Here is a 25,889-nt window from a genome sequence, read left to right on the forward strand (position 1 = left end):
AAAAAAGATGTCGCAGGAAGATTTCTACAAGTTAATTCCAAGAACTTGATTCATTGTCTATATCCATTTATGTATTTTTTGTGTTTATAAATTTAATTTAAGGTTATATTGCTTTTACATGACAATCAGCCCAATGTGGACTTGATGTGACACGACCTGTAAAGGTTTCATTGGTGTCCATGGGAGATAACGTTAAACTGGCATTGTTAGAAAATGATACCAGCCAACATATCAGTACTTAGGTTGTTTGCACATGTATTGGACAACCATGCAGTGAACAGTGTGTCCAGCTTTCACAAAACTGGTGTCAAAATGATATTACTTTAAAGACACTACTACAAAATGATATTACTTTAAAGACACGACTACAAAATGATATTACTTTAAGATATTACTTTAAAAGTTCATGAAGGATTGGTTCATGAAAAAAAAATGCAGTACGACGATATTGGAAAATTTGTTGAAGGGCGGATTCTGTCCTTCCCCTTCCAAGCCCTTTTACGAGTAAAAAACTTGGAATAGCAGGAATCACAACCAATGACTTCTGATGTAATTCAGCGTCTTCAGAGATAATTGAAGGGATATTCACTTTCACTGCACCAATACGTAAGTTTGTTAAGACGTTTTGTTCACAAAGTCAAGGATGGTGAAAGATTTCCAGCCATTGATAGCATTTATGTCCATTCTCCAACAGTGCAAACACGATTTCTGCTGGGTGTGCCTGGAGGCGTGGAGCAAGCACAGCTCAGAGACGGGTGGTTACTTCCGCTGTAACCGCTTTGAGGTGGTCAGCAAGGTTGACGAGAAGGCAGAGAGCATGCTAACGGACGTAAGAATCTTTGACAATCTTTTCATCTTGCTCTCGCCTGTGGTTGTGTTATGCTGGGTATTATGTCTCCTCTACCAGTTTATGGGAAATTCTAGGAAGACCCTTTCTAAGCTCATTTTTTGGCAAAATAGGTAACAGTTTTGTGTCCACTTTGTGATATAAGGTGTTTTTCCCATCAGTGGAATGGCATTCATTTCTTTGAGAGTGATATCTTTTTGCACAATTTTTGAAAAGACAGCCTCATGGCAGTATGGAAAAAGTGAGCAAATGCCGATGAAGAGATTCTTGCGTGAATCAGATCTTTTTTTCGTTTAGATTAAGGTTTTCATTTTGATTAAATTTTTGGAAATTTGTCAAGTAACACAGTTCCTTTTGCATTGAAACAAAACTTTCTGCATGGATTGTGAAAACGAGGAATTATTTTCCTATCTTCAGATGTGAATATTTGTTTCTTATGTACACTCGTTTTTTCCCTCAATATTGCCATAATGGTGCTTTCCTTCAGGCCGAGAAGAAACACTGCGAGATGCAGGAGCTAAACCGATTCATCCACTTCTACACCCGCTTCAAGAACCATGGCCTTAGCCACAGCCTTGAGGAACCACTCCTGCGCAAGGCCGCCTTCAAGATGAGGAAACTGGGTTCTCGCTCAGGGCCAGCAGGTGAGGAAGGGAGACTGGAACCCACATGAGGAGTGGGTCGGGGGAGTCAGAGATGGGAGTTTACTATGTTGCTCCAGTGAGAGTGAGACAGGAATATGCACTGCATATGTATGAGTGGCTACCAATTTGAATGACAATGAGCAGTGATCATTTGAGGTTGTGAAGCTCGTGCACATGCTCACATGATGTGCAACGTGAATGGTAGGTTGAAAGTATTTATTGTGGAATGTGGACATGTGTTTGCATACTAAACCTGTCTGATGATGAACTATCACAATATCCCCATTGACTGATGCACTTGTTTGCCAAATATGACTTCTCGCAAGTGCAGTCGAAATTGATTAAAAGTAGTTCAGAACAGCTTCTGCATTTGTCGGTGTTCAGGTCTTGAGGCAACCAAATTCATTGAGGAGTCGATCCAGGAGCTGCTTCGGGCTCGCCGCATCCTGCGTTTCTCCTATCCTTACGGTTACTACCTGGAGGACAGAGAGGGCAGCAAACAGATCTTTGAGTTCATGCAGGTGAGTGGAAACTGCAAGGTTACACGCTGAAAGCTATCCAGTGGTGTACATTATTTTATCTCCAGTATTCTGTAAAGCATGAAAGCAATCAGACACTGGTTGAGCTTGGTGTAGGGTCAGTGTTCTACACTCCTCGGAGTCTGGAGATAGAATGGCCCCAGAACAAAGGCTCCCACACCAACCTTCCAGTGCCTGACAGGAAGTTCCATCATCCTTTACTTGAAAGTCTGTGGCCGTTTCCTGCTTAGAGAAAGCTTACACATAAACCAGTGGTTAATATGTAGCACCAAATAAACAGTTGCGTGGTCACAAAAAAGTAAGGGGGTGCCTGTAGAACCTTGGGTCATGACAAAAAGGAAGGGGGCCCTATATCTTGCATGGGTCCTCTACCCCTGTATGCCTTTTTTGCTGGTAATTAGACTTTGCTAAAGCAACTTCCCTTCCTGAATCCTCCAAAACTGTATAGTAAGCAGTATTCAGTGGCATATTCTGTGCATTTGAACACAGTGGGTAAGGTTAAGTTTGTTCAGTCTTTGAAATTTCTCGCAGTTTTCCCTGCAAAGTTATGAGATGTGAAAAAGAACAGTTAAGAAAGCATTCTTTCGTTATTGCTATCTTCCAGTACATTTGTCTTGATTTGTCAATTGTCTTGCGATTTTACTTGTACCGGTACTTTTGATGGATTCCACTACAACACAAGCTCCATGAAATTGGGGGTATCTGGGTTTGTGTTGTCCGGAATGCATTGAAATAGTGAAACTGGGCGACATTAGTGTAGCTTCACCTGTTCTAGTTCTACTTCAGAAACAAGCAATGTAGTCAAAAAGCCCTCAAACCAATTCAAACTCCCTGCTCCATAGAATGAGCTGGAAGAGGCCACAGAGACCCTGTCCCAGATGGTAGCCCGCCACTACCTCCGCACCCCAAGGCACAAGATTGTCCAGGCTGCCCAGCTAGTGCTCCGTAAGCGTCACGAGTTCCTGTCGGCCGTCAGCAAGGGCCTGCTGCCCCCTGACACCCCACCACGCCTGCCCCGCCGACCCTCCAATCTCCACCAGTCCAGCTGGGAAAGTGACTCGGATGAGGAGGTAGGAAGGGTGTTGTCTAGAGATTGTAAATGTAACTCCCGATCGTGGGGTCTGGGGTTCGAATCCAGCACCAGGACACATGTTGTGTCCTTTGGCAGGGCACAGTGCCTGTCCTTGCCGCTTTTCACCCAGGATTATAAATTGGCACGAAAGGACCTCTCAGTGAGAGTCATATGCAGGCTGGCCCAGGGCCCAGCCAGTGCGATATCGGTTTCACTTCATATCTGGATGCATGTAAATTGTAACATCCCACACAGGAAAATACCGGGATCAAAGTGAACAAGAACATAGGCCTAAGAATTCCATGTACATTCACAGAGTTCACACTATAGCAGGAGGTTTACTTGCAATGAGGAATAGGTGCTTACACCTGTGCATGGGTGCACTGTCTACTCACACACTCTGCATGGTATCCTTTTGTGCGTGTGTATAATTAACCAGTAATAGAACCATGCCTTAAATCTTTATAAACCTAGGAAAAATGTGTTGCACTGCTTGTGTGAGCTGGACAATTTTTAATCAAAAACTGAACTCAAGCTTTTGTGGTAATTACTGATGGAGATTAAATTTTGTTGCTTCAGAGTGGTTTCTAAGCTTTTTGTGGAAGGTGGATAAGCATTCATAACTTGTAGGACCACTGTTCCACATTGTGAGATTTTGTTGCGTGGTGTTAATTTTCTACTGTGATGAGGTTTGATAAGATTGCCTCTGTGCTTGCAATAGGACGAAGCCTTACGACAGGCCATCGAGGCCTCGTTGCAGGAGGCCGTTGCTCAGGCTGAATCGTCAGGCGATCAGCAAGAGGAATCCCCGCTGGCATTCCTGGATCTGCACCTCAACAGCCACAGGAAGAGGCACGGCTCTGCAAACAGAGGTGGGCGGTGAAACTTAATGAAAGGCAGTCTCAACTCATGGGTCCCCACCCTCATGGTTGGCCCTGCACATTCCTTCACTAGCCCCAGGCCGTGGAGAATGCAAAGTTGGAAGTGCATTTTGTGACGATAAATATGTGGGTCCAGCTAATGTTGGTTGTAACTCCGCCAGCTTTCCTGAATGGTTCCATTTTGAAGTTACCCAACATGATATCTTCAAGAAAAAAAGGCTTTCACATAGAAAATGGGCAGCAGTTTTCCTGCCCAATAAACACAGCACACCCTTCTTAACTGTAGCTGGGACGGTTAATGATAGCTACTCTAAGAGAACTGTCAGCGGACACCTCATTTCAAATAGTGGGCCATTTTGAACTGACATACTGAACAAAAGATGATGGGTTGAGAGGTATTCTTGCTTATAGTTAATTGATTCTTTTGTTAGGGGTGGCAGAGCCCGGTAGTATGACGGAGGGTCTGTTGCGGGCCTTGGAGGTGTCACAGCTGCTGCTAATGCAGCAGGCAGAGCAGCTTCAGCCTCGCAACTCGGGCAGCACCACTTCCACAGCCAGCAGCAGCAGCAGCGGCGGCGGCAGTGCAGTAGTGGCATCCGGCAGCAGCGGGACATCTGCAGGGTAAGTGGTGTGCGGGCAAATGCCCTGGGCCCCATTGCATATCACCGCTTAACGGCCCCACAGTTGTGCTCACTATGAGCAGAAATAATACCTCACCCAAATTTGTCCCCACTGTCTGATTGATATTGTAGACCATGTGACATAAAATATTTGGCTCAATCCACAGCATGACCGTGGCATCATATTGAACCCAGAAGTGTAGTGCAAATGAATGGAGTTCTCGCACATGTTGGTTCACGCACGGGTTCCCGTGGTAATACCTTTTACACTCATAAGTGTGCCTGTGATGTGTCCGCTTCGGTACTCTATCCGCCTTGAGCATAAGCACCCCCTCATTGGTTAAAAAGAGCCGTATTGGTCGGGAGTGTTCATTTTGCTGGTAGTGACGCAACCGTAATGCGTGCCTTTCATAGTCGTTGGTGAACGAGTAAAGTTCAGTTCCAACCAAAGGAGCCTCCATTGCTTGGAAAATTGCGCCCTCTCTTGGTCCAGCTCGAGGCCTATACCCATTAATTCTACTGTTTCACTGAACATATAATGTTGTGTAAAGGTTAGCACAGTCGGGCTCTTCACACACAGGAAGAACCTTGCACAGCTTTTACATGCAGTGGTTGTGTTGAAGGCTGTTCGCACAAACACCCAATATTGGGTGATACCGACTAATGTGAAACATTGGTAACTTCTCTCAAATGAGGAAATTTTTGAAACTCATTAATGCTGATGACTGAAGTAAGTTGTAAGACCCACAAGATCATGTATTAAGCATGACCTGAGGAAGATCGTACAAATTTCGTGTTGCATTGTTGCTTCGGATTGACAAAAAGTAAAACAGACGAGCACACAAAGTTTACAAATTTTTTATTCAGACTGGGAAAGAATGAATATTTCACATTTGTACTGTAGAAAGAACATTTTCATTTTATTATTATTACTGGTAGAAAGAACATTTTTCCATCTCGTTTTGTAGCCAACAGGCTAAATTGTACAGTGGATACATGTAATACTAGATTAACATTTAAAAAAAACCCACACACATATTTTAAAATTTATGTACAGGGCCGATTTTTTCATGTTAATGCTCAGACGCCGTCATACGTGTATCAGCTGAATTCACTGCACAGAGCCTACTTTTTACACCCATTGCACCAAGGGGATCGTTTTGAGATCACTTCCGTTATAACCACAAAAATGTGACACCCCCAACACAATGAAACTACTCAGACAGCTGTCTACAGCTCAGAGACAGGCCCAGGCTTTCCCAGGCTTTCCAAGGCTTGCCCAGGCACTTTCTTTGTCAATAATCCCTTATCAGCACGTGGTTTAGATATTTACATACAATCCCCATGGGACGTGACTGGAGGCGGGCTCTGGAAAAGAATGGAGCAGCTCAGGGGAAGGCCCCATGTTAAAGTTGACTAAACTAGGCTGTTCAGCATCTACAGAGATGCAAATTAACAGGAGGTTTTTGCATTTGGCCGAAATTTTTTTTTTAATAACGTACTTACAAAAAAGGGGATCCCCATAGTAGCCATTCCGATCTGCGCAAGGTTTTAAGGAAAAGACAAATCTTACGCTTGACTTAAGAGGAAAAACGGGATGAAAATTTAAGATTGAAAATTTCACACCATCCAATTGCCAAACTCTATACTTCATGAAAATCATAAAAGACAAATATTAGTTACTAGATGCAAGTCAATTGCTCATTGACTTGCAATTGGACCTGGAGTTCATATTTAAAAGCACACACAATATTTATATAAAAATTATATGTGTTTTGATATGATAAAAAATCAAACGAACATTACGCATGTGTCCACCAGTCTAGGTTAACAGTTGGTTTAAAATTCGTCCAAAATATGGTACCGGGCTGTTATAAAATCTGTTAGTTGGGCTGCTATGTTCATCAATAACTCAGGAAGATCTGAGGGCCATCCTGTGACTCCTTTTAGGGATGTAGGGAACCACTGACTGAATTTACCAGACTTATAGGCCTTCACACAAATTCTTCACACAAACTTGTCTATAAAGTGACTAGAAGCCCAATGAAACTAGAGCTTGATTGTAAGTAACATACTTGTTAACAAGAACTATTTGGCAAAATCTCTCTTGTACAACCTCAATTTGGTTAATTTGATGGGATGTTATACTAGAGTGCCAAACTGGGGCCGCATCTTCCAAGACGCGTCTTATTTAGCCTTTATAAACAACTACGAGTTCCTTAGTAGTAAGGCCACATTTTTTTAGTTTTAACAACTTCTTATTAGTTTTAGAGACTATTTCATCTACATGGGCCTGCCATTTCAAATTGTATTGAAAAATAACTCCGAAAAGCCTAACCCTAGCAACACACTCCAGCTGAGAGTTGGATATTGTATAGTTCACATTTAGTATAGTTATTTGGCGACAGACTGAGTGTTCTATTCCACTCTGCCTCGCAGATTAGAATAGTCCATCTTACCTCACGGAATTATTCTTACCATTGCAGTCAAAACATTCATCGTGGATAAAATAGCATGTAGCCGTTGTTTGGCATGCGCAAGGCTTATCCACTACAAACACAGGGCGAGGGCTCCCCTCTATTTCTCTGTTTTCTCTGAATGATGCAATCCACATTCAGAATTCGCATCTCGGCAAAGCTGAGCTTTGAAGATAAATGATACTGTGTTCGATTGGATGCTTCCAAATTTATTTGAAGAGATAAAATCAGAGAAGACATGTTTTCCTTAGAGGTGCTCTTTAGGGGTCTCTGTTGGACGGAGGCTGTGTTAGCACAATATCGGCTGTTCAGCAGTGTTACAAAATTGGGCTCTGGATATTAAGGTGATATTTTGTCAGAATTCAAGCGTCTTTCAAGGAAGTGGGGTGTTGTAAAAATGAAATGACTTGAAGTTGTCTCCGGCATTTGTCTCAAGTAATAACTTACAGAAGATTAAGAAAATTGATTTTTTATTCAAGGGGTATTTGCTAATTTCTTAAGAAATCCTCCAAAAAAAAGAAAAAAAATTTAAATTCTGAAATTCAAATTTTATTTATAATCTGCCCTTAGTTTAAGTGCACCCTCCCTGGCGAAAGAAACACAGGCTAGTACTTGAGAAGTTTTCCAATTGGGTTCCTGCACGCGTTCAGCACACATGAAGACCATAAATTTGTTGCGCGTACTAAACGTGCCCCGCGCCAAACGCGCATACACTTGTGCGCCTACAGAGTGAGTCCATGCCAAAGGACCGTCCTTTTCATTCAAAAACATGGCCCTTTTTGTTCCCTCTCTGAGCAGATTGTCTAGGACTGAATGACTTCCTTCCTGTCTAGTGAGACACTACTTTAACCCCTCGGTGCCAGGGTTTCCGGTACCAGAGACCGCGGCTTTGTACGCATAGCTGGGAATGCGCTAAGTCGGATAAAGGAGCCGGGCCTTATAACAAAAGACCGTACTCGGAACAAAAGACCGAGCTGCTGGGGAATGTGCTGGCATTAGCGGAGGTAATCCGTCATTGTTTTGAAATAGTAGACCACTGTTAGCGGCATTTAGCGCCCGCGGATTATCAGCAGGGACAAAAAGTGCTCCAGCACTCCAGCAATGAGCGATGCAGTATCGCTGCGTGCTAATCTGGCCGCAGTTGAAAAGGCACCACTGCCATTCAGCAAAGCACTGGGCCAATTTCAGGAACAAAGGAAATTACACAACACCTCATAATTGTGGGCTCTCTTTACTGGGCGGCAGGCCTGGCTGCAATACCTGGGCATCAATGGAGGTTGCCTGTCAGATTAGAGTAGCCACCAGACAGTCATTTGTGTGGGTGCAAGCGTTCAGTAACTGAAGTTATGAATTTTTGAAGAATTTTGAAAATCACCCGTAAACTCTTCCCGCATATGCAAATTCTGCCCTGCAGGAAGTGGTTAAAGAGGTGTCAAAAATGGAGTCTGAGAATGGGATTCAAATTTCAAACAGGACCGCTGCACTCCTAGTTTGGCCATCATGCACAAATATCAATTGTTGTAGGACATTGTTAACCACTACCAGCCGGGGACTCCGAAATCGGAGCTGTATGGTTTATATGTGAGGCCGGGGTCTCCGAACTCGGACAAAGGAAACAGGGCCCTGTAACAAAAGACCGTACTCCGAACAAAAGACCAGGCTGCTGGGCATTACCGGCATTTTTCACTCTCAAAAGTGGTGATAATCCATAGTTATTTTGAAACTGTATACCATGGTTTGGGGTATTTAGAGCAAGCGGATTAGCACCAGGGACAAAAGCTCTCCACCACCGCAGCGATGAGCCACACAGCACCGCTGCATGCTAATCTGGCCCCTATTGAAAAGAGGTCAGCAGTGCACTGAGCCAAGTTTGTGAACAAAAGACAGTTGTATAACACTGCACAATCTGGGCTCTGTTTACAAGGCTGCAGGCCTGGCTGAAATATTCGGGGCGTCAATGAAGGTCACCTGTCAACTTAGAGTAGTGCCTAAAGATTACTCTGTGCGGCTATAAACGACTGTTAAATGGAATGATGAATTGTTGAAGGATTTTGAAAACGGAAAAAATGATAGTCATGCCGGCCCAGCATCCTCAATGTTGAAAAATGCCCCGGCACGAAGTGGTTAAAGTCATGTTTGTTGGAATGATGTACCATAACACAGTACGGAGCAGTTGGTGCTTTTCTGTTCAAAATGCCATGTTGTCTCTCTTCCATAGCATGTCAAGACATTCACGGTATGCCATTTTCCAGCAGTGGACAGGCGTGTGGACTGCCAACTTTGCTTCCATTTCAGAATAGCTTTGTTGTGTTTGTCATTGAAGTTTCTCTTTCAGAGCCAAAGCAGAAAAGAGCCCCCTCAGGAAGTTCAAAACAAAAAGCAAGTAATTGCCCTAGAGGACAAAAAACAAGGCATGCCAATCTTCCGATCTGATAAAGCGAGGAGGTCATTGTTTGAAATCATTAAGAGAGCAAAACGAAAATGATTCTGTAAAATGGAAACTGCATCACAAGCTCCCTTCAATTAGCTAAATGATGAACAAAACACTGCTTCAAATTTCTAACAAGAGGGCCAAAACGCTGTCAGGAGACTGACAGCGTCACTGACGTTAAGGGATTTCCAGTCTCATTTTGAATGGATGAGTACCTGGTAATTGTCTGCTGCTCGGCCCATTGTGAAAGCCAATTAAGCTATTTTTCCCCAGCTGGGCACCGACTGCACAGAGACAGATGGTGGCCAACCCACATGCACCACCATGGTGGTTGCTGGAGGTGGGATCGCTGTGGTTAGCTGCGATTCCAAGAATTTTTTTTTTGTCACAGTGCTGACAAGAACTGTAAATTATTTTGTTTTGCAGAACGCATTATATGGCCAGGCTTGTTGAAATCCCACAAGATCCAAACATAATTGGGTTCGTAAAAGAGCTTCCGGTAGACCTTGTGTGGTGTCTCTCTCTGTTTAATAGGCTTAGCAATGGCAGGTTTTTCAAGTCCTCCTCTGTCGTTAAGCATTTTGAGGATCTTTGCAGAAAAATTGAAATATTGCTGGCACTGGTTCACAAACACTTGCATTTCCTAGTAAACCCCTCTGCCAAATCACTTCAAATACTTGCGCGTGCTTGCGGCAGTCAACACAGACCCATTACTGAGGTAAATATGTTAGACTTCCGAATCTTGGGGGAGGAGCGGGGGTGGTTGGAGGGACGGAATTCAATTTCGCCTTTTTTGGAGAGGTACAAGCTGAAACTACATGTAAAGCAACTTTGGGGGGCTGGGGTGGAAGTTGGCACTGCATGCACACACGTACTTGTTTCACATTCCTCGTATGGACATTACTTTCTTTGTTTGTGGTTAGGATAACTCAGGGAAAATGTTCCGTTTTCTTCCACTGTGATGACTCCTGTGAGCGGATTTTGAGATGCGGATTTCCCAGACCGTGCCCCTTCCTCAAGCCACCAATAACCCTAACCCCCAAAATGCCTCTGAACCTGTTTTCTTCAGGGAGGAAAAACATGTGTTCGAGTCCACACATCATCTTGTAACCCTATATTATGTGGTTTGGTTTGGAGAGTGGACCGCTCTATGCATGTCATGCTTGGGCACCCCAGACTCCGTCAACAGTGGCCAGGCAGTCAACAGGAGATGAAGTTCAAAAATGCCTTTGTGGCTAGTTCTAAGTTCAGTACACACTTGTTCAGTGTAGGCCCAGTTTCAGTGTAGTGATGTACCCACTACAGTACATTTTACAATGGAAAAATGCATCCGTTTATGGTACCCTTCCCCTCCCCTGGTGCAGATAGCCATAGGCCTACGTATATGTACATGCAAATCTTATTGTCATTTTTCTCCTTCAGTTTTGTCATACTCTTTGCTGTTTCATCTACACAATCTACAGACATTTCAGTGATTGACTGTTTTGTAGGTGCGGTGACCGTTGGACAGTTCATGAATTTGTGTGACTTTAATTTTAGATATTTTGGCCGTGCTAGTGTCTGAGACATTGCTTGTAACTTAAACTGAAGTGAACGTGGAGGTAAAAAGAGACCATACCATGCAATAAGTCAAGGTCAAATCAAAGAAAAAGCCCACTGACCACCTTTCGGTTCGCTAGCCTTCACCATGATGTAGGACAGTAGCATACAATGATTGATGGCTGGCTGCTGCATTAGCAACTGGCCAGCAGTCATTGTACGCCCTATCCAAATCCAATGAAGCAATGAAATGGGAAAGATGCGGCAGGCTTTACCAAAACCTAGCCCTTAATCATATCATTATTCAGTCCATGTACATCCATGTATGTCAAATGCTTCAGTCCTCCTGGTCCTGGTCTGGATGTCAATCAATCTCGGACGTCCTCGCCTCATTTACTTGTCAATTTCAACACAAAACATTTGTTGTATGAGTACCGAAAAATCTGATGGCCTCCTTCCAGATAAGAAAGAATCGGCAGCATTCAAATATAACCACCAGTGAAACCCAAGATGCATCAGGCATGGCATTGAAAGAATTTTACGTGAGAATTAATGTGTACATATAGCGTATTCAATCAAATGGCTCTCAAGCGTGAAACCTGGATCAATTCCCCCCCCCCAGCTGATTGTCTCACCTTTTTTTGGAAGGGATGGGCTAACGATGTGTAATTTACGAACATTGCAGTGTGAGTGCGCCAGTTGGTATCAGCTGGTCTCTCCTTGTTCATGCCTAGGTAATGTTTGTGTAGTATCATGCTCCGTACACACAAACACACAGACTGTGCATGTAAACCAATCAATGCTGTTAAGACATGTGTTTGCTTTGGGCTCTTCTACCTGTTTGTCTTGGCAGTCATTTGTCACAGTTTGCCAGCCCGGTGCTTTCTCAGCAGGCTGTGGTGAATCCTTTGAAAAATAAGTCTGAAATCTTGACAGGCACATGTAAATGCAACAAAGTTGGGGTTTTGGTGACCATATTATGGCATTTTAAAAATCTGGAATATGATTTTTAAATTCCATTTTGGATTTGTAGTGCCTTCATGGGTTACTGCTGTCAAAGTCAAGTTTTCCTGCAGAGATGGACCTTTTTCATATTGTTTTTCATTTCTTCAAAAAGTTTTTCTCTTTTCTTTTTCATATTGGGAATATCACCATATTACCAGTCATCAAAACTTACAAATTAAAAAGTGTAAAAATGAGTTTTCCTATCGTTTACTGTTAAACCATTACTTGTTTTTACTTTTCACAAGTTTTAATCAATTCTCAAAACATTGAATGTTTTCATATTCTTCATGCGTGATGTTTGTTACATCTGAAGATACAGTTCAATGAGATAGACATTGGATTGACAGATGGGTCCAAACGTGAGAAATGTAAGATTGTTTCGCTCTTTTTTCTTGAGGATTATATTTCTTAAATAAAAAAAGACACAGAGATATGGCCTTATGAGCACAATGTGGAGAATAAGTGAGGGTAAAGGGTGTGGCTGAATTGAATGCATCAGCCAGACTGATTCGTGCCTTGTGCTCACTCAGAGGAATAAGCGTGGGCAAGAAGAAACTGACGTTCAGTTTATAAGAGCTGCACTTTCACCACGGCGACGGGCATGACATTTCGGTAGAGTCATCCTGATGTGATTACGGAGGTCTTTGACCTCCAAATGCTCCTTGTTGATGGATCTCCAAGGATGTGTGGGGAAATATGAAAGCTACAGTTAGAAGTTTGCAAGCGAGACCTAACTGGAATTGAAAAAGATGAGCTTTTCATCATATGGAGACATTTGCTGGTTTATAGTTACAGGTATGTGTCCTGTTCACTTTTGGAATTTGTGCATTTTGTTCGTACGAGGGAACAAATTAAAGACGTGTTCAAAATGCAAAGAAAGATGCCTAACAACTGTCCCTATGGAGTTTAACTCAGTGAATACTGTACTGAATATTGTGAAACAAACAATGTTTTAAGATATTGATTTCAAATCAAAACTTGGCCGAGTCTTTTTTGAATTGTGCCCCACGTCAGCATCTGGGACGTGTTCTCATTCAGCCGATTGTAGCTACACTGTGCTGCGCACTTAACTGATAAATTATAATGAATGCACGCCCGTGTGCAGCCAAATTAAAAATGAACTGCTGACGACAGTGTTCCAGAAATGTGTCTTTAGACACATCGTTGGAAGTGGCCTTCCCTTTTTTTTTTTTTTCAAAATAATTGCTTTCCAGAAAGAATACTTTCCAGGGGGTTTAGTTCCATATACATTTAGGTATATACGAGTATGCTTTTCAACAATAATTTTGTCATTTTTTTAATCACTCCAAATGAAGAACTGTACCTCCAAGTACTTGAATCTGTTGTAAAAATAATTGCTAGGATGGGGTTCTTATGACAAATTTGCTGGCTCTGGTTGAGACAGTCTGACAGGAATTTAATGAACAAAGGCAAAACAAATACATGTATTTAGATTGATTCTTCCAGATTTAAGAGCTGAAGAAATGGCACCATTAAAATGCCAAACTTCTGTGGTTTTGTGGGGGAGGGGAGTAGGCCTACATTGAGTCTTTTCCTGTCAGTCATTATTCCATCAAAGGATTTCCATGGATTTTCCTCCCGTTATTATAAATGAAAACCCCTTCAACCACTGCTGTCCAAATAAACGGTTTTACAGGCACGACAAGGCCCGGGCTTCATTCTGTGCCCATGAAAATACCCCCTTCATTCCGTTTCAATGCCAAATGAGATGACGATAACGGTACCTGATGTATTGGACACCAGTCAACGTCTTGACAGGAAACAGTGCACTCAGAAAGAGGCAGGGTTGAGTTTGCACTGCACTCAAGCCACTCTTGCGACAACTTCTGCCTGCGTGCTACCATGATCAGTTCATTATGGACTGATGATGTCGCAGTCAGTGCAGAAACATCAGAGATGTAAAGAGTTAGAGATCTCAACAAACACGGTGTAGTATCAGGACTTATATGCCTGACGGATATGTTGGCATGCTGTCATTCACCCTGATCTGCAGGTTTGTATCTTCCCCAGATCCAGATGAACTCACACTGTTCGCATTGGACCTCATTTTACAGGGATGAGAAAACTGATCAAATGAAGGCAGGTTCATACTTGCCGCAAAAGGGAACACAAGTGCGTATTTGTGATGTCGGAGCAAAATTTCCCCACTGCAAATAAGAGTTGAGCACATTTCAACATTTTGCTACCAATCTTTTGTGGCGTCAAGTTTGTGTCACTTTCATGTTCATCTAAAGAACGTGTATGAACCGGCCTTTAGTGCTGAAAATTCCTCAGGAGTGTGCTCAAGTATAACTCAAACACTCTAGGTAGATGTACTTTGAGAGTTAGGCCTCACATGTTAATTTTATGCACGATTTAGGATCCTTCCTTGAGGCAGCCTGGAATGTAATTGGCCCTGCGTACAGTGACCACCCCCGCCTACGTATTGACTCTTTTGTGAGATTCCTTGGAGCAAGAATGGTGAATGTCTGACTCAAGATTTAAGATTTTGTGTGTTGGCTACATGTACATGTACGTACGTAGATAACGGCATCTACAGGATTAGAGATACATGCTTCCTGAAAAGGTCAAAACATTGCGTCTGCAAGCAGGTGTACATAGTCAAAAATTGCCCGATATTCAGGAAGATGTACATGTACAGCAATATGATGCATCGTCGAGATGATCTATTCCTCAATTTTTTTAAGTGTAGCGTAACTACTTTTCTGTGCTTCTCAATTGCCCATGTAAATGTGTTTCTTGTTACGTATGTGTTATCCTTTCAACATTGAACATGTGTCCTGAATTGTTTTCATAAGCCATGCTTTTCAAAGTGTGACACGAATATGAAAGGCAGACTCCCTGGTTTTTGTTTCAACGAGAGAATCTAGCACTTCCCTCCCCCCCCAAAAAAAATTAATCAGTTTTAGAGGAGTTTTAGTCAGTGAGATCTGGCCTCTTCTCATTGCTCCCCATGAAAATGACTGGGTGCAGTTGAAGTGGACAATTAATTGAAGATCCAGCACTCCATACAAATTTGAATTCTGTTTTTTCTCTCTTTCCTGTGAATAAAAAGGGTGGAAAAAACAAATCTGATCTGAAATGTGAAATGTGTAAATCAGTGGACTGTGGCTGTAGCCATGCCAACGAAATATTTCTGGCCCCCTGTTGATGATTTATCGTAAAGACTCTGGACATTGATTGCACTTGGAGACCATCTGCTTAGCTTTTTCCGCTTTACCTGAGGTTTCCTGTTGATACAGGTAGTTACAGAGCTCAACCACTGTTTGATCAATACCTGTCCCTCGCCAAACTGCAAATGAGGAATAGATTAATGAGCTCAAACAATCAGAGACGGAGCCTCTCGCCAAATAAAATAAGTGCTGCAATAATTTTCAGACACGGAGAGTTGGCTAATTTTACCCCCCCCAAAAAATGATACTGTCATTGAGACAGTACCACACGATCACTGGACAATTTCACATGCATCTGTGTACGTGTGTGCATGATTGTTAGCACAGGATTATTCAGGTGTGCATCACAAATAATGGTGGAAGTGACATACCAGCTACTGGTTCTTGACCATTTTCCTGAACACAGCAGTCTGTGCAGCACTTTTGCAATATTCATCTTCTGACTCTGTCTATTTTAATTCAATGAACAAAGAGTGCAGAAATGAACAGAAATGATAACTGTGCGTGCAAGAAGCGCTATGGCAACATTGAGGCATTTTGTGGCATCCACCAGCTTTGCATGCTAAACATTCATTACATTTTGGAAGTCAGGGATGATTTTGCTTTTGTTTCATGTGTGGTTTGACACCACCGTCCATCAGTAAAAGTGCTCCAGCTGCTGCCTTTGTGTGTACTTTAGCTCTGATGTTGGCTCTGATGTGTCATTTTATTGGAGCAGGTGCTGATTTCTGCATGCCCAAGTAGGGACAGGTGACGCAGTTACACTTTTGGCAGTTTTCATTTTTACCTTATCTTTTTATAGATCGACACTCCATGCAATTGCAGTCAGCTCAAGTCGCATGCACCGTATGCTTGTGCAAACAACCATCCTACATGTAGTCTGGTTTCCCCTCTCTGGGCAAACCCCAGCCCTGGGTCTTTTCAGAAAATGAACAATTTTCTTAATTGCCTTTATTCAAGACAGTTCCCTTTTTGGGATGAACAGGTGTCATGCATGTGGGTTTTCAACCAAAGAGAGTTCAACCTGCTTCTTCCTTCGTACGGCTATCTGGAAAAAATTGAGGCTTGCATCATATGAAATCTGAGCACATTTACACGCTTATGTACAAATTGTGTGATGGGAGTTTGTGATATTGCTTGCTTGTTGGAAAGAGACAACTTTGGATATACTGGGTATTACATTAGATCTTTGGAAATAATAATAGTTTCTACACAAGTAGGATGTTGAAATTTACAAGGATCAGTAGATAGGAGTGCCTCCTCCTTACATCTAGTCCACCTCTGTTTGCCTTCCCTGTCCTGCAAGCCCCACCCCCAAAATACAAAAACATCTGTGAAGCTGACCCTACTAGAAACCTTGCATTATCTCTCTCACTCTGAGCTTGCATTTCCTGAGAAAACCCAGCCCTTGGCACCGCGGACCTGCATGTGCGTGCATACAGTGTATAATAACTGTGCTCATCAACCTGATGGTTCTCTTACCATGGGCCACAAAACAGCAATTTTCTGATATCACTTAAAAAAAAGTGAGAAGGGAGCTCCCAGATGTTTGTGAAATAAAAGAAACCCAGCAGATATTTCCCTCGACGAGAGACACGAAAAAATGTCAGCTCCAACCAGCCAATGCCAGCGCACACTCCCACACAAAAGGCCAGTCCTGTCAGAACAGAAAATTGGATCTAAATTCTCTGATCTCTGATTATAGGCACATGTACTTGAAGCCTGACTTCTCTCAAAGTGCAAATGAGTGAAACCACTCAATCAGAGTGAACTTTCCGCTCCTGTAAGGAGCCATGTAAAGGACAACTTGAAAAAGAGGATTGTATTTTCATATGGCTCTTCTTAAAGAGTGATTTGCTTTCCTTGGGACTGGTTTGAACTCTTTTGAAGTGATTTTTCACACTTTCAAGTGAATTTATGAGGGACTCACTCATTTTGAGAATGAGTTTTCACTCTTGCCTTTAGAGAATATTGATCACTATAAGTTGTTTTTCTATGCTTTTTTCTTTTCTTTTCTTCTCTCATTCAAGGACATGAGATGTCGTCATCATGTTCTGGGCACCACTAATTCCATAAAGTGTCTTCAGTTGTGGCACTTACAGATGATGCTCTTTTGTGTATCTTGAATTGAAAGGCCTTTTCTCTCCACAGTCTACAAGATGTTTTCTCCTGCTGTTCAAAGAGTGAAAAAAGTATACTGCTGTGAAATCAGATTTGTAAGGCAGGCCTTGGAGGATAAAACCCCTGAAAGAAATTCTTAACATGACAGGGATGCCAATTTTCTGACAAAAGCCTGATTTCAGACTTTTTCACTTGAAATGTTGGGCAAATATCAGGCCCGCACAAGGTATATTTTGGCCTCCCTGGCCTTCATTTCAAGCTCTAGACAAGTTTTTGGCGGGCATCCCTGTAACATGGCAGTTGTTCTTGAACGTAGAAAATGTCAGATCTTTTGTCACTTCTGAGCTCAACATTTCTAGTTGTCTAGTTATTTTTTGTTTCAGTACCTGGAATAAATGTTAACCTTGGATTAGGAAATTCTCTTCTCACGTTTTCTCTTCTCACGTTTTCTCTTCCAAGGAATTTATTTTCATGTTGCAACATGTGAAAACATTTCCTACAATGGTGAAAAAAGATCACGCCTTTACCAGAGAGAAAACATTTTCATGCCTTGTGAAATGCAGATCTGTAAATATGTACATAACTGCACAGTGATGCGCTTAAGATACAGAAGAAGATCTGTAAAAGACTTTGGTTACATTCACTTGATCAAATCAAGCAGTGGAGTGAAAAATCAAACTACACAATTTAGTTTGCACTGATGGCAATAGGATTATCCTTCTACCGGATGAGAAATTAATTCCAGCAAACCTGTCCAATCATTAAAATGATTGGAACACTGACACACCACACCAAGTAGTGTGCCAAATATGATCATCACATGCACACTTGTTTCTAATATGATTCGTGATTTTGCAGGGTTGGTGTGACAGTTCAGACAGATTCCATGAAAAGCCGCTCTTGATGGGAATAAATGCTCTTTAGACTAGGTGGCGGAAGACACCTCGTGAGGAGTGTTGTCCTGATATTTTTATGAACTCATTCAGTTGCTTTTCCAGCAAAATTCAGTCAGGTTTCTGTTAAAGTTTTTGCTTTTTATGGCCTTCGAGAGAGTGTGGCCTGGTGATAAGGGCTCATGATTTGTGGTCAGAAGGTGCAGGGGTTAGAACCCAGCTGCTCTCCATATGTTATGTCCTTGGGCAAGCCACTTCACTCCAACTTATTTCTGTTCAGGAGTATGTATAGAACGGTACCAGCTTTAGCTAGGGAGCAATTAGGGACAGACTAGTATTGCATCCAAGGAGGGATTAAACTTCCTCAGTCATTTTTATGTTACTGAACCTGAAGATGAATGCTGGCATTATGTGCTACTTGTACATAGACTCATGACAGATTGTTGCAGATGACCAGATACATAATTATTTCCCTGGAGCCCTGATTACTGTTATAATCCTGATGCTAATCATATATGTAGTACCTTGTCCCCATGTAGTTCCCATGCAGAGCGCTTAGTCCTATACTGTTGCCGTTACATGCTGTGTAATAAATTGCACCAAAGACTGTTTTTGAAGTATCTTTTGGGGTTCAGAAACAATGTTTCTATGCTTTTGAACTGAATCGGAAAAAGCTGTCCTCTGTTTTTACAAAAAACTATGTTTGAATTTGCATTTTTTGGATATTAAAAGATTGAAACCAGGCACTCAACTTATTATATCAGAGAAAATTTAGAAGGGCTGCGTAGCACTGTGATCGGAATGTCTTGTACAGTGAGTCTGGAAGGCACCCGTAGAGTGGAGAAGTAAGGCCTGTCTTGATCTTGTCAGTCTCACTTAGGCCTCTGCCAAATTGGGTACTGATCCCTGATGTGAAGTGGACGACATATCTAAAGCCACAGTTCTCTTAGTGTTATTACAGCCTGTGCAGTCAGCCTCAGGTTGAAAAGGGGGAATGTAGGAGGTGGGCGAATACTAACTCACTTGCTTTTGCAGTCAACATTTAGCCACCAGGGTATAAAAATTCCTTGCTATCTCCTTCCCGAAGTCCGCAAAGAGGACATAGTTATCAGAGGCTGTGATTTTGGCTTGCTCCTCTGTTGGTTTTCTTCCAAATGTGAAATCTTGATTAGGTTGGAGCAAATTCTGTACTGGTTTCAAAACGGTGTCATTGCGGCAGGTGTAGGTTAGTGTTACAAGTCGACACCGATTTGTGAAGTTGAAATTATGTGAGATATCAGGACATGCATGGAAAAAGGCATGCTGCTGAGGTTCACGTGCATGTACATTGTGGATTGTAAAGTGTTGGTAGGTTGAATCTGAAAAGTGGAGACTGTCAGTAACTTGGAAATAGCAGATTGCATTTTCACCCAAGTTCCTCCACTGAAACAGTCCTTTACAATCTCTGTTTATGAAGTCCTGTCTTATTGTAATAGTAAATAATCCAGTTCCAAAACATTTGATTTCCATGCAGTTAATGGGGTTTTGAACTCGGCTCTTTTATTTGTTTGCAGAATAAGTAATGGAGCAGCCACGCAAGTAACTAGCAGCAACGCTGTCAAGGCAAACAGTCAGAACACACTAGCTCAGACTAGCCAATCAGGTAAGGGGAAACTTTGCTTTATCCAATCAGAGGGGACAGGTTTTAGAGGTGTGTTCTTCCCTTAAATCATTCAACTGATGCCTCCCTGCCCCCCTCATTATAAATTAAATGTAGAATGGCGCATTTGTTCCATTTTAAATTGTTAATTACATGTGCTGCCATTTTGGCCCCAAATCCTTCACAACTTTGAAGGTTCACCTGCTACACAACCTCCTGATCAAGGGAAGATTCCCCTGATAGTCTGGATATTGCAAACCCTGCCCAGGCAATAAACAGTACGGCGGACGTGTGCTTAACATGTCGTCTTCCTTTCGAGCGTATCCCTTGCCCTGGATGGCGATTCCAACACATAAATCAACAGCTTGGTTTTCTTTTGGACTTGGGGGATTGCATTGTGCAGCTGAGTAGAGCTCTACTGCTCGCTCCGCATGGTGTTTAATTGGCCCACAAGCAGCGCAGAGGCATTGTCACCATTCAGACCCTAGTCTGCCCGATGTTATCCTCTTGAAGCAGTGTAATGAGCCATTGCTTGGAGTATAAGTGACGATAAGTAATAGTTACTTCAGAACTAATTTTTTTTTTTGGTGGTGTGTTCGTAGATATTCATTTTCCAAATGGTTACTTTAGATTCAAGATTGTGGAAGGGGGCTAGTAATCGTAAGGTTTGGATTACAAACAAAATCACAGAAACAATAGTTTCCCTCATAAACGTCTTCTTTTGGCCTAGAGCAGTTCCACTGTTCAACTTCCACATTCTTCACATTTTCACTTTAACATTGTTGTGGTCTTTAAAGCAGATTGAATGCACCAATGCATTCCAAAAAGAAAAGGAAAGTTTTCCCATTGGAGGGAGCACTCAAAGATCTCAAAATCAGTTGTCCAATTGGTTGCATTTTTCGCCGGCAGATTTCACCGCCTCACCACATAAACATTGTCTCACTGTGAAAACAGTGGCGAAATTTGGCACTGGAACTCAAGCCTTTCTGGAAGATGCACCACTTCTGATTGCACAGATATTGGTTCCACTGGTTGAGATCTTGATGGGTAAAAAGACACTTCATAGGGTCTTTGCTTTTCCTCAATGTTGTTCACCGTTTCAATTGGTTTTGATAGTTGACAGCAGCATGTCAAGTTCCTATGATGAGGATTTCCAGAGGGCCATTCAACTTTCTTTGCAAGAGTTGGAGGGAAGCACAGGTAAGTGGCCTCTATTCCTGTCGAGAGCGTTCTGGGAATTAAGTCCTTAACAGACCGTGCTGGCCGGATGCAGCTGAAATTGCATGACTGTTGAACATAGAGATAGCGATGCATTTCATTATCGTCTTGGAAAGTACAGACACGCTGTTTCACGGGTGCACCCTAAAGAAATTGTGGATCTCTACTGCTGAGTTTTTAGAATGATCATTTATGATCTGAGGTATTTATTACATTTAACCTGCTCAGGAAGGCTCAGTTTTCTCCCAATGAATGTGGTAATTGGCTAAGCACGCTCTGACGCAGAAGGGCAGGTATTCAGTGTTGTCAAGGGAGGAAACTGTACCCCTCTGGTTATGGATTTCATTTCCTTGAACGAGACCGGCGGCCTCTGTAAACAACGGTTTCCATGGAACCTGTTTGGTTCTGTTGTTGTGGCGACCCAAAGGAGGAACTTGGTGCACGTGCGAGGGCAGTTTGGGAAACGTGTGATCGGGAAGCAGCTGTGCACACCAAATGTGAAGTGAAAAGGGACATTAACGCTGATGTGCACATGCATCGGTACACCATGCTTCCTGTAATCTGCCTTTTATTTTGAATAGCTATCACGATTCTGTTACATTCTGTAATGGAAATAAGAAATTAGAGTGGGTGGGACTGTTGATTTTTTTTTTACTGGAACGTTTAATTTCAAGTGTTTATTAACACAAGCGACTGTTGTGTATAATGAGTGGGCAGTGAAGTTGTCATTCCATTAGTGATAGCAGAGGTGTGTTTCAGAGAAAAACTGTCATTTGGATCATGCTTTCATGTCCAGTCTTTCAAATGCAACAGCATGATACCAGTAGTGCATCCCTCAGTACAGTACATCGTATGTTTGCATGCCTGTAGAGTTTGCTGTCTTTTTCTTTTATCTGGTTCTTTGTGTTGATGTGCAGTAGAGATAGGAGGGATTTAATTGTGTGTTCAAATAGAATGTGAATTAAAAATAAAGGATATCTAAAGCTGCCCTTTTAAATTCTTTGTCCTGAAAATTTGGCCTTTGATAGTTAATTAAAGAAATGACATGAACAGGCATTGAAATAATACTTTCATCTTATGTGACAAATGAGGATCATTTTGTTGTCTCAAGTGTTCATTTATGATCTTTCATGGCACAGTGAGCAAAATTTAAAAAAAAAGGAATATGAACATTTAATTACACAGAATCCCAGACCAAAGACGGGTTTGTACTGTGTAGTAGGTTTGATTGCCCTTGTCATGGGAACAACAACCGGAGGACCTTTAGATGGCTAATTGAGTCTATTCGTGCACGCTGTGCAGTTAATGATATTTCAGCAAGGGTAAAGGTTTGAAAAGCGCAAATGAAATTGAATTGAAGTTGCTGCAGGGAATAATGAAATTACCAGACTAGCACAAGGGCAGACGTTATTACAGAATGAGACAAGTATGAGTGGCATTCCCTGTCATTCTGGCTTTTTTTCTGTCAGTTTTTATGTAAGGGATAGGGATTGTTTTAGGTAATACCAGGTACATGTATGTCAGCCAGTTGATGCCGGTATTTTCCCCTGGCAAAACTTTCTCCCAGATGCGAGACAATTTTTGGCTCAACTTTCTGACTTTTGGAGATTGAAAGATACCACACGATGCAACATTTTTGACTGCAAAAATGTGTTCTTTAAAAAAAACTTCGAGACAAAAGTCCCCGAGAAATTTGCTGCGACACCCTGGTGTGGTATACAGAACCTGGAAGGCCCCACACTTTCACTGCATGTACGTGTATATGTACATGTACCTCCATGGACTTGTACAAGCTGAACCTCTGTTTGTACAAGACCAAAGGTAATCACTGAAGCACAGGTATCAGTATAAACATTGCTTAGTGTAGCACGTTCAGAAGTCCTCTGTGTACTCTCACACAAATTCCACATAGGTTTATGCAACCTCTGCAACTCATTATGCAACTCATTAGTGTTTTGTGTATGCCAACTCACAGAATGTTCTCATCAGGGATGTGACCCAAGAGCAGGAATTTCACATGTACTTGTTAGTGTGGATTGTACAGTTAGAGTGTGCACGTAGGGATGAAGACTTAGGAGCGATAATGAGCCCCCTTTGTCCTGAAGAAGGCTGTCATTTGCCTGGGATATTGATGCAGAAAACCCAAACAAAAGTCAAACAGATGGAAATTACTCCAGGGCTGGTGGATACTAATTAATGTGCGATGATTCTGTGTAGCTTGAGGCACATATCCACGTGACTAGCTTCAGAAATCAAAGAGAAATCTTGAAACTTCTCATGTCAATCTTTTGTATCTTGCTATGTCGCTCATTAGAGCCTAGAGGGATCCAAGCCTCTCTGGCCTTGCCGTTGCTTCTTCTCCGAAGCGCCTGGCTGTTTTTCCGCCTTTCCTGGCAAACAGAGGGCTTGGCTGTTAAAGCTGTGGCCTGCCAGCTCCACGGCAGTTTTTCCTCTTCTTTCTTTTTCTTTTTCCTCAGCCCCACCTGCCGCAGCTGTGAAAGACATTAAAGCAAACAATTTCCGTGCATCGGAAGTGTCACAGCGCCACGTGTCTATTTTAGGATGGCAAAACAAGAAACTCTACACAGTCTCGTTGGGGAGCCAGAACATTCAGTTCTGGGCACTGAGACGGATATTGATCTATATGGCAACTCTGCTTCTTAAAAATTCAAAGACTTCTTATGTTTGCCCTGTCTGCATGCATGTTCATGTAAATGTACTTCTTTCCGTGCCAGTTGTTTGAAATTCATCTTGAACAGGGAGAAAATTCGATTCAACAGACCGGCAGTTGTATGGCCTGAATCGTCAGAGAGGATGAGTTCATTATTTTTTGTTCTCATGAGCCTCACCAGGATATTTTCCAAGGGGTGGAATTTTTTGGAGGGGGGGAGGGGGAAGCACTTATCAGCAGCAAACTAATGAACCTTAAATGGTAGAAGAGGGTCCATTCTGGTGTAGTTTTGGGGAGATGGGTGATTTTTTCTTGGGGGGGAACCTCCCTTGCCCCTCACAACATTCTTTTTTTGACTGTATACATTCCTCAAGCTCTTGTACAGATTGTACTTTTATCTTTTTTGGGGGGGGACATTTCCAACATTTCAGCTGCTTGTTTGGCTCCTTTCCTCTCTGGACATCCAATTTGACATACTGCATCAAGAGTGCAGTGTGTAACGATTCTATTTTTTATATCAGCTGAGTTTAGTGTTTGATTTGTGTGTGTGTGCTTTCAACAACGAGCAGGTGCACCCATTGTGATATTTGGACATCAATAGCACTCATTTTTTTGGACACTTTCCAAACTGATGGTATTGACACTGTGCCAGATATTGATTGGCTCTAAACTGCATCAAAGAAGCCAGTCAAGCAAGAGGTCTTGGATCAAGGGCAGGTGGAAGGAAAACAAGAGTGGGTTAGCATTAGGGGAGGGCGGCACGCGTGTGAATGTGTATACGTGGTCCCTGCCATTCATCAACGGTTACTGCTACTAAAGGCCGGGTCATACTTCTGGTGAATGGGAAAGCGAAGCAAATTAAAAGTTTTGCTTGTGTTGATACGTGTTAAATTTTTACGAATTCACAATGCAAATATTTGATCTGACGTCACAAATTTGCGTTCGCTTTCGTGCGAAGTATGAACTGGCCTTTAAGCAGCAAGAAAAAACAGATTTCTCTCCAAAAATTTTTCTTACCCTTTTTAATTCTGTTTTCTCTTTAACCGTTTTTTGGCAGTTAGTGAAACAAAGGACTCGTCAAAATTGTGTAAAACTGTAGCTTCCAAACCTAAAGAGACCTGCAGAGAGGAGGCATTGAAAAGACAATACAGTATCAGAGGTGGGAGGAACCCCCCCCCGAATGTTCTGGGTAACATGCTTAGACTCAGATGAAGACTGAAAATCGCCATCCACAAGCCAGCCAGGGAAGAATATGAACCTGAGTCGCAGAGGTGGAAGGCGAAGAAAGAATCCCTATGCAAACCTGACTTCCTCTGAGTGAACTCTGTGCAGAACATTAAGTTTTATGCAGGAATATTTGTAAAATTTACAAATATGCACAAGTTTTTGCTAATGGATTCATTGTAACAGTGGCCTTTTGAATACTTTAAATATTATTCTTTATTGGGGGATATTTTTCCATTAAATATAATTTTGTCTGAAAAGAGCGTTTTACATAAAAATCTCAAAATGCTTCACAAAACTCCATTAGAAGTACACCAAAAGATAAATCAAGATGTTTTGAATTTAAATACTTAAAATCAACATCTTCTGAAAAGAAACATTTTTAGCTGGGACTTAAAAGTCCCTGAGTTGTCAATATTTCTCAAGTCTGTTCCACAGAAAAGGGTCATGAACAGTCAAGGCAAAGCGTGTAACAATCATTGTTTTTGTGTACCTCACTCATTTGTTTACAGAAGTAAAAAGACCAGTTTATAGACAAATGGGGGGTTGCAGACTAGTTTTCTAGTGTAGAAAACACAACTTCAGGCTCTCCATTAATTTCAGAAGCCTTGCAGTTAGGTGCATGGTGAACAAATTCTTAGTAGAAGATGCATTTAAAGTTCTTGGAGCCCATGCATGAGCTGTATCGCTACAAGTGTATGGCCAAGTGTTTGGTGCGTCAATGTTTCACAGGTTGAATGCATTTGATTGGGTGCCAAGTTCGGATTGGCATGTTGCCGTACAGATGCAAATTTTTTTGTTCTGTAGAAAAGTTATGTCAGCTGGCTCTGGAAATCATGTCCTTTTAATCCGAATTCCAAATTTTGGCCTGACC

At 42.1% G+C, this 25,889-nt stretch overlaps 1 protein-coding gene across 1 annotated transcript in view; it reads left to right on the forward strand.

The window, feature by feature from the left end:
• Window positions 1-25,889, forward strand: part of LOC147795645 (uncharacterized) — a 55,644-nt gene that overhangs the window by 23,753 nt on the left and 6,002 nt on the right. The window contains exons 14-21 of the mRNA XM_087131501.1: window positions 695-829; window positions 1,335-1,491; window positions 1,876-2,012; window positions 2,873-3,100; window positions 3,824-3,974; window positions 4,415-4,604; window positions 19,817-19,905; window positions 21,019-21,102. Coding sequence (XP_086987627.1) covers window positions 695-829; window positions 1,335-1,491; window positions 1,876-2,012; window positions 2,873-3,100; window positions 3,824-3,974; window positions 4,415-4,604; window positions 19,817-19,905; window positions 21,019-21,102 — 1,171 coding nt within the window. The remainder of the gene's footprint in view (window positions 1-694; window positions 830-1,334; window positions 1,492-1,875; window positions 2,013-2,872; window positions 3,101-3,823; window positions 3,975-4,414; window positions 4,605-19,816; window positions 19,906-21,018; window positions 21,103-25,889) is intronic.

The sequence above is a fragment of the Acanthaster planci genome, unplaced genomic scaffold, assembly GCF_054643075.1.
Source record: "Acanthaster planci isolate LZ-2023a unplaced genomic scaffold, COTS_SCS Contig1, whole genome shotgun sequence".
In the NCBI taxonomy this organism is placed as follows: domain Eukaryota; kingdom Metazoa; phylum Echinodermata; class Asteroidea; order Valvatida; family Acanthasteridae; genus Acanthaster; species Acanthaster planci.